The sequence below is a fragment of the Nicotiana sylvestris genome, chromosome 3 (assembly GCF_000393655.2).
Source record: "Nicotiana sylvestris chromosome 3, ASM39365v2, whole genome shotgun sequence".
NCBI classification, from domain to species: Eukaryota; Viridiplantae; Streptophyta; class Magnoliopsida; order Solanales; family Solanaceae; genus Nicotiana; species Nicotiana sylvestris.
Window position 1 is genome coordinate 152,698,395 of NC_091059.1, and position 9,751 is coordinate 152,708,145.

General features: G+C 37.1%; 1 protein-coding gene across 1 annotated transcript; it reads left to right on the forward strand.

The window, feature by feature from the left end:
- Positions 1-2,347: 2,347 nt before the first annotated feature.
- LOC104233709 (uncharacterized) lies at positions 2,348-6,977 on the forward strand. Its single transcript, XM_009787145.2, has 2 exons — positions 2,348-4,464; positions 5,271-6,977. Exons 1-2 carry the CDS (start codon positions 3,342-3,344, stop codon positions 5,858-5,860), a joined length of 1,713 nt encoding a protein of 570 aa, XP_009785447.1. The 5' UTR covers positions 2,348-3,341; the 3' UTR covers positions 5,861-6,977.
- Positions 6,978-9,751: the final 2,774 nt, after the last annotated feature.

The window sequence follows — 9,751 nt, forward strand, 5'->3', positions numbered from 1 at the left end:
TCAAACTAAGGTTAGACCCAACACTTATCTCAATTCCACGGACAAAATCAAGCCTCAATTACCGCTTTACCTCTCGGTTCTACTTCCAATCCGCTTGTATCTAGTAAAAATTTACTTAATAACATCAATAAATGCTAAATAAACTAATTCTAATGCATGAAAATAGATTTCCCAATGTGTTTTCCAAAAAGTCAAAAATGACCCGGGCTCGCTTGGTCAAAACTCGAAGTTCGAACCAAAACTCGATCACCTATTCACCCACAAACTCAAATATGCAGTTAGTTTTTAAATCGGGCCTCAATTTGAGGTCTAAATCCCCAAAATTCGAAAATCATAACTTTTACCCAAAAACACCCAATTTTTCATGAAAAATCCTAAATTTTGAAGTGAAATTATGTAAACAGATGAATTTAATTGAAGAAGATGAGTTAGAAATCACTTACTTATGATTTAGAGAAGTTTGAGTCTTTGAAAAATCGCCTAGGGATGCTTAGGGTTTGAGAAAATTGTAAAATGATGAAAATCCCGTCTGAAATTCCATTTAACAGGTCGCAGATATCGCAAATGCGATCAGGGGTTCGCAATTGCGAACCCTTTGAAATTCTGCTACCTTCGCATTTGCGAAGAAATTGTCGCATTTGCGACAGAAGGGCCTTCGCAAATTCCGACCCAGAGTTCGCATTTGCAATGTGGGCCTGCCCAGACCTGGTTCGCATTTGTGACATATTGGTCGCATTTCCCAAGCCTGATCACTTCGCAATTGCGAAGAGGCCTGTGCAAAAATACCAGATGCACAACTGCATTTTCCTAAGTCCGAATCACCCCTTGACCTATCCAAAACTCACCCGAGCCCTCAGGCCTCCCAACCAAACATACACACAAGTCTAAAAACATCATACGGACTTGCTCGTGCGACCAAATCATCAAAATAACATCAACAACTACGAATTTAACCTCAAATTCATGAAATTTATAAGATAGTTCAAATTTTCCATTTTCTCTACCTAAGGTCCGATTTATATCAAATCAACTCCGATTCTTACCAAATTTCACACATTCGACTTAAATGTTATCTTATACCTGTACCAGGCTCCGGAACCAACATACGAGCCCGATACCATCAAGAACACACACCATTTTGTTTCCAAAAGTCTTTATATTTTCTAGCAAATAATTTTCTTTAAAAATTCTTTTCTCGGGCTAGGGACCTCGGAATTCGATTCCGGACATACGCCCAAGTCCCATATTTTACTACGGACCCTACGGTACTGTCAGATTACAAGTCTGGGTTCGTTTACCAAAAATATTGACCCAAGCCAACTTTAATCGAATTTTAAAGGCTAAATTCAATATTTCTCTTAAAGTTCACATAAAAACTTTTTGGAGACGCGCCCGGACTGTGCACGTAAATCAAGGTGAGACAAAAAGAGGTTTTTAAGGCCTCGAAACACATAGTTGACTTCTAAAATAAGAGATAACTTTTTGTATCATCACATTCATGGTCTTACTTGCATAATAGACCGGATGAAAAATCTTGTTGATGCGTTGCCCCAAAATAGCCCCTACCGCTACATCACTTGCATCGTACATGAGTTCAAAAGGAACACTCCAATTTGGAGCGGTGATCATGGGAGTGGTAGTCAACTTGAGCCTTAGTAATTCAAAGGCTCTCATGCAATCATCATTGAATTGGAACTTTGCATCTTTCTCCAAAAGCTTGCACAACAGGTTCACCACTTTAGAGAAGTCCTTGATGACACGCCGGTAAAATTTCGCGTGGCCTAAGAAACTCTGCACGCCTTTCACTGAAGTTGGAGGTGGAAGTTTAGAAATCACCTCAATCTTTGCCTTGTCGACTTCAATGCCATTCTTTGAGATCTTGTAGCCAAGGACAATGCCTTCCTCGACCATAAAATGACACTTCTCCCAATTGAGCACCAAGTTTGTTTCTTCACATCTTGCCAGCACTTTATCCAAGTTCGCGAGACAAGCACCAAAATAATTCCCGACCACCAAGAATTTATCCATGAAGACTTCAAGGTAATCCTTCACCATATCCGTGAAGATCGCCATCATACACCTCCGAAAAGTCGCTGGTGCATTGCATAACCCAAATGACATCCGCGAGAAGGCGAAAATACCATAAGGACATGTGAAAGTAGTTTTCTCTTGATCTTCCGGAGCAATAAGAATTTGATTGTAGCCAAAATATCCATCAAGAAAATAATAGAAAGCACGGCCGGTCAATCTATCAAGCATTTGATCTAGGAAGGGAAGTGGAGAATGGTCCTTCCTTGTGACTTTATTGAACTTACCATAGTCCTTGCACGCTCAGTTGTCAAAATAAACTTCACAAACTAGCTAACAGTCCTCTGGGCCGGAGTATGAACGTCTATGTTTTTTACGGACACAAGTTAGGATCCATTACACTTTCAAGCATTAAGCGTTCCTTTTGAACTAATTGAATCTGCCTCGTGTCAGTTTCCTTGAACAGTCAAAGACTAATTTCTTCATCCGGAAGAAATAGTAAAGAGGAATTTGAAGGTAGTGCCTTCATGAAATAAACATACTCTTTTCTTTTCAATAGATAAGTAAATGCAAAAGATGAGCTTTTTAGGAAAACTCGAAGGAGATTTATAGGTAGACAAAGAAGTTTTCGGAATTTTAAACTTTTCGGGAAGTCTCTCCGCTTTCTCGACTTCTCCATCATTTTTTATTGTTGTTAGTATCTCTGTTGATACCTAACTTACATTTAGTAGTATGTATCAATTTCATACGTAGTGTTTCTCCCGGATCGGCTACGAGTAGTATTTCTAAGCATGAATGTAAGATTGTTATGAACACGCCCTTTACCAATTATACTATTGGGCTGTTATTTGGGCCAGTTGTTAAAATGAGGAAATACTAATATGTGATGTGGGATTTGGGTTGAGAAAATCCATTAAAATATTAGAGTGCTGAAGGAAATGGAGGAGATATAAATAGCATGAGTGTGCGTAGTTGCTAGGCTTGGTCTTTTCTTTTCATTAGCTATTTTGTAATAGCAGTCTGGAACCTCCTTTTTCTTGTTTTTCGTTTTTTTTTGTTCCATGAATCAGTTGTAATTCGTTTGGTTGAATATTAGATTATATGTTCCTTTGGTAAATATGGATCCATTACATTGGTGCTCTCGTTGTCCCTCCTCTACCAACTTTGTGGCTTCTTTTCTACCTCCTCCATACCCATTCCAACAACCATTTTTTCTGACTCCACTTCCGCCCTCTGTGCCTCACTTTTCCACTTCCTGCTCCAGATAAATCACTACTGCGGGACAGAGTTGTGGCTCCATTATATTTGCTGAAATGATCAACGGGGAGACTAATATGGCTGTTCTAATTTCAGTACATATCTATTCAGACATGACCGCAACCCTGGTGTTCGACGAATTGCCTCATAGCCTCTCCAAGGTGTTTGCTGATCCACAAACCAATCAAAATCCCAACCTATTAGAGTTTGAGCACTCTACTGCTGCTGTCATTTTGTCTGTTGAATCTGCAAATATTTCGGATGCAGTCGTCATTTCCTCTGAGTTAAACTCTGGTTTGGACGATGACAAAATAGAGGAAGAAGATTTCATGACGACAAATCTTAATTCGCAGCCACTTGTGATTGTTACTTGGGACACAAAGTCAGAAATTGAGCGCCACAAATCTCTGTCCATTGCCCCTATTTTCTCAGACAGCGGCACGAAATCTGGAGTCTCTTCCTCACTGTTCGATGAAATGCCTGACCATAGTGGAGCGTTTCGATATAGTCTAATCTCTGAAAAGGTGGCTGCTCAATATATGTTACTTCATTTTCCATTTGATCCTGGTTCAGTAGCTGGACGTGTGTTTGACAGTATAGAAATTGTGTTTGATAATAGTCATCAGTTGAATCTTCCATGTATTACACCACTATCAACAATGGCATTGGGAGAGGAATCCATGCTGCCTACTGCAGGCCAGCTATTAGACACAATGTCCCAACCGTGTGACCATTCCAAGATGTTCCTCCATGAATTATCCGCTGCCAATATCCTTACCCCTATGGTTAAATATGAGTGGAAAAATGGAAACTCAAGCCCTACGGACAAGGTATTTGTTGAAAGCTTCCGACGAATTGACACCAAGTTGCCTTGGGGTGGTATTGAGACTATCGCGAACAGCGCAATAGGATTTTGTGCTGGCTATACTGATATTTTCATGAGCAAAGTTGCAGGAGAATTATGGGTCTGCCAATTTATACAGGAGCTTGACATGGAGTTTGGCTGTATGGTTTTCGATACACTATCGGATTGGGTAATATCTGTAATATTTTGTGATTGTAATAGAGTTGTTGCTTCATTTCCACCTGATTTTGGACTACCCAATTGCAAGTGGGTAGATACTGGTCAAGTAAGTTATTCCTTTGATATCCGACAATGCAGCCAAATTGAATCTCCAAGTAAGAAGTTTCCCATTGCTCGAATACTTGTTGGCATGCTGCTATCTGCTTGAACCATTACTATATGTTTGCTATTTGTTATTGTGTGGACAATTGGTTCGATAGCGGGCAGGGATATAAGGCTGATTCAAGGGGAATTGACATGGGTGGTAAAAACTGTGATTATCTTACAAATTCTTGTGCATCTTATAGAATACTGGATAGTTTTGTTTGGATGTTACTATATGGTGGTCCTTCATGTGCATTTTCTGATTTTGATCATGACGATAACCACAACATATTAAATAACTTGTTTGTTGCTGATGGCGGAGGGCTTCCCAGATTGCTAGTTGAAGACAAAGCAAGATATGCCTCTCATATCCTCAGTTTATTTTTTCTTCAATCTGAATCTGAGATTCATCTGTTGATAACTCATACAGACCGCAGTTCACGCGGACTAGAAGCACCAAAAGCTGTGCTCCAACTTCTGGGAGATGTACACCCTTTAATACATGTTCTATGTCATAGGAAGCGCAGAGAAACTTTAAGTCACGCTTGGTCTGCTATAGAATCTTGCCTGCTAGAAAACCTTTTCCACCCTCACTTTATTTGTCATGAGATTGTTCTTGCACTTCGGTGCTTTACCTCATGTCATGCTGACATAATTGTGGTCGCTGAACTTTTTGAAGAGTTTTGTTCGTTACTGACTTATGCAGAGCCCTTGTGGACATTGCCTGCTGGAAAGCTTACTTTGGGCATCGCTAACTTGTCTATTGTGGTTGAACAATTGCAAAAGGTTATGATAGTGATCAATATTTTTATTGCAGGATTTTGTGCAACTTATTTGAAATTGGTGCAGCTCAATGGCCTCTTTCCCAGTTGTGGTGGTGCATATTTATTTAAATTGTTGGCACATAAGGTTAAGGGTGCTACTACTTCTTTTAAAGATGGTGTCTATGGATATGTACCATGTCCTGTATCTATGTTTGCAACAGAGAATACAACCTATGTGGCCACAAAGGTGACAGTATCTTATGTGATGTCCTTCTATACCATAGCTATGGGTTGTGATATCTGTCTCCTCATGTGCCAATTGATATATCCAAACTCATCAAGCAATGACTTCTTTCACTTCACTGCAGCTAAGTTTGGAGTGACTAATTCATCTGCATTGCTTGACCTGAAATCCAAATGGGATTCTGAACCGTCCAACAAGAGGGCTAGAAATATTCTGCAACCTACATTGAGCATACTTGCCATATCTAGCCATGTATTCTCAGAAGCTTTATCAATTGTTGTTTTGCTCTTGGAAACAATAACAACGCTCGATATTATTATTGACATGGACTACATTCTAGGAGATATCCCAAGAGCCACAAGTTCCATGATGGGATATGGCAGTCCTTACCAAAGATAAGTTGTCCATAGTGCTTTCTTTCTTATCTTTGTCATGAATGATCCTATTTTCGTCAACCTTATGAAGTCTATACCACCTGGTTTAGCAGAAAGTTGAGTCTTCCTAATTTTCTCATTGGTGTCATTTTCTGTGTGTTGCTTTTACTACCTACAAGCTCAACAGGTTGGGGTTACTGTATTTTGTGTAAATTGAGTGAAGATCAACAATATCTTGTTGATTGGATGAGTTGCTGCTGTGGTGGAACTAATAAGGAAAATATGCATGAGTTATGGACAAGAGTTAAATTTCTTTGATACTTCTACATCACCTTGGAAATGGGCTTTCATGCAAGGTTCTACAATGCTCCTTCAGAATAGATATCAAAGAAAAACAATTTATATTCATATTACATTATGCAAGGCTAAGGGAATGAATGTTGTGTGGGAAGAGCCTATTGATGTAAATGTTCAATTATTGACGTTCTTCCCTGTACTATTTCTCTTACAAGGATTAAAAGCATATGTTGGAGTCTTGTTGCTTCAAACTATATTTACTGGTTTTACAAATGACGGACAGAAGCTTGCTTTGAATCTGGAAGACGTGGGAGATATGAATTTCACTATAAGAGGCTTAATATTGCCTTGTAGGCAAATTATTACAGATGGTGCTTTGAGCCATCCTTGGAGTGAAATAAATTCTAGTGATCTATTTCCTATGCCCAATGAAGCAAAGACAATTCTTGAGGGCAAATTCCGTAACTCGAACCTTGAGGACAAGGTTCTTATTGAAGGTGGGAGTATTGTTATGAACATGCCCTTTACCGATTTTACTATCGGGCTGGTATTTGGGCCAGTTGTTAAATGAGGAAACACCAATATGTGATGTGGGATCCGGGTTGAGAAAATCCATTAAAATATTAGAGTGCTGAAGGAAATGGAGGAGATATAAATAGCAGGAGTGTGTGTAGTTGTTAGGCTAAGCTAGAACTTGGTCTTTTCTTTTCATTAGCTATTTTGTAATAGCAGTCTGGAATTTCTTATTTTTCATGTTTTTTGTTCCATGAATCAGTTGTAATTCCTCAGTTTGGTTGAATATCAGATTATATGTTCCTTTGGTAAATATGGATCCATTACAAAGATACCTTAAAAGTGTTATTTTTTGTTATGTCATAACTAGATATATCATCTAAAATGTTTTGTTATTGTCAATATATTTGATTGTTGTATAAAAATATAAATGTTAGATAATAAAAACTAAACTTAGATAGAACAATTAAAGAAGAACTAAAAGAATTACTAAATGTTTCAGAAAAAAGAATTGACTGCATGTGCGATGAGTCTTATCTGCGTTAGTTAATCTCATTAATGAATTTTAATGCAATTGGATTTGTATGGTGACAAATTGGAAATCTTGAAATTGTAATAGCATAGAGCAAAAACTATTAGTAAGTTTTAAAAGTAATATGAAATTATATCATCACCGAGATTAAATCATTATTACTTACATGTTATGTTATACAATATAAACACTCGGGTTTCATATGAAATAAGAGCACACTTACAAAATGAAGGGGATAGAGAAACATCTCCGTTTGACTTGAATAGATATACTCCCTCCGTTCCAGTTTATGTGAACCTATTTCCTTTTTGGTCCGTTCCAAAAAGAATGATCCTTTTCTAAATTTGAAAACAATTTAGCTTAAACTTACAATTCTATCCTTAATAAGAAGTTTTTATAACCACACAAATACTCTGGGCCCCTTTTTGACTTGTTTAGGAATACAAATTCCAAAAGTCTTCATTTTTTCTTAAACTCCGTGTCCAGTCAAACAGGTTCACATAAATTGGAACGGAGGGAGTATCTAATATCTTTAATCATTCAAAAAACTAGATACCTTCCAAGACCTAATATACTAGTACTAATTTTTTGTAGAAAGAATTACGGCCCTTGTCACTTGGTCTAACAGCCCAACCGAAAATGGCCCAGATTTGAAGCTCTTACCCTATTTAGCCCATGTTGTACATAACTTGAAAGAAACTTTTCAGCCTTTAGCCCATTATTAAAGATATAATTTTAGGGTTTTTATTATTTTCTTCTTTCTTCATTCCCAGGACACAAAATTCTCTCTCACTGCCTCTCACTTCTTTCTTTCCAACCCACATAGATCCCTCATACTCTCTTAACCTAACCCCCGTTGTTCCCCCTCCCCTACCCCCTACGCAGTTCTGCTATCAATGGCTCGAAGAAAGCTCGGGCTCCTACTCCGTCGTCCATGGTGGCAAGCAGAAGAATATTGAAGATTTTTGAAATTGGGTCTGACTCTTTGTAGTTTGAAACCTTAATTTCCAATGTCTGGTCGAGTTCCGAGGAGAAAAGTTCGGAAGCTAAATCATTGATTCCCAAGTTATTGATTCGGAAGCTAAATCGGAAGTTTGAAACCTTAATTTCCAAGTTATTGATTCCCATGATATGTGTGTTGTCCTCCTTGAAGTCGAATCTGAAATTGGGTGTATCGTATCCGTGCGTTGAATTCCGAATCGTTGGCACAAAATTGCTAAGCTATAGACGAGTTGAATCATCCAATACCTTCCACTATAATTCGAGGCTTGGATAAAAATCATAACTATGTAGCAGTTTGTATAAACATTGTATAATAGTGTATAATTGTGTTGTGTATATGAATATACAAACACCTCTTATACACTATTATACATGTTTATACAAGTTATACATATTTATAATTGTGTATAAATGTGTATATTTGTGTATAATGTTGTATAATTATATATTTTTTTCAGTTTATAACGATGTATATACATTGTTAGTGTGTAAGAGGCCTCTACGGAAGTTTGACAGTTCCTTTTCTTCTTCTTTTTGGTGTATGTGCTGTATAAAAAAAAATTGTACGCGTTGGAGGGATTCTACAATTCTTTTACCAAGTTTTTATTTTTCTTTTATCCTGTTGGATTGCTTCAGCAATTGCACATAATAGTATATGAAAACAACTGGTTGTATAAAGAGGGAGCAATAACCGTAGTTGATTATGTGAAATAAGCTGTCTTTCGGGAATTAGCCGATTATTTTTGGGCTATAAATTTGCAAAGTGGTATCTAAACTATTATGTTACAAGTCAGGTGTGTGAGTTGTATTTATGTGAAATTATCTTTTTTGTATGGTTATAATTTACATTATAATCAATATAACAAAGCCAGTAGTTTCTCTATCACTTACTAATGATTTCTTCAGAAGCTTCATAAGTGGCCGTTTCTCCGTTTGCTAAATTTCGACAACAGGGTTTAAATCTCTATATAGTTTGTTTCATTTTTCGTAGTCACCTAATCCATTTGTCCATTTAATTTGTTACGGGGTTACTTAGCTAGAATTTGGTCATAAATTTGATTGAAACTTGAAAAAAGAGTTATTGAAGTTGTATTGAAAAATAATTTTTGAAAGTTGAAATTATGTTTGGACATGCATTTTATTTGAAAAAAAGTTGAAGTTTTGTGAGTGAATGAAAGTTTCTCCTTTTTTTCAAAACATGATCATATTTCATAAACAAACATTATTTTCAAAATTATTTTTAAAAAATGAAGCCAAAATATATGCCAAACGGGAGCTTAGTTTGGTTAGATACATTACATCTTCGAATAGTTGGGTAAGATTTTCTTCTGTTTTAATCAGCTTCGTCAGATTTGTTCTACTTTCCGTGTCCATTTCTTGGGCTCACAAATTTTGGCGAACACATAACGAAAGACTAGTGACTAATAGATGAATCAGGAGCTTGTCAATGATTGGAACAGACAAATATCAATTAATTACCAATTCTTAGTGGAACTGATAATTTGAGTAAAAAAATGTCGTGTGGGTAACCTCATCTGAGATTGTGGAATGTGGAGAGTCAAAAGTGGACCT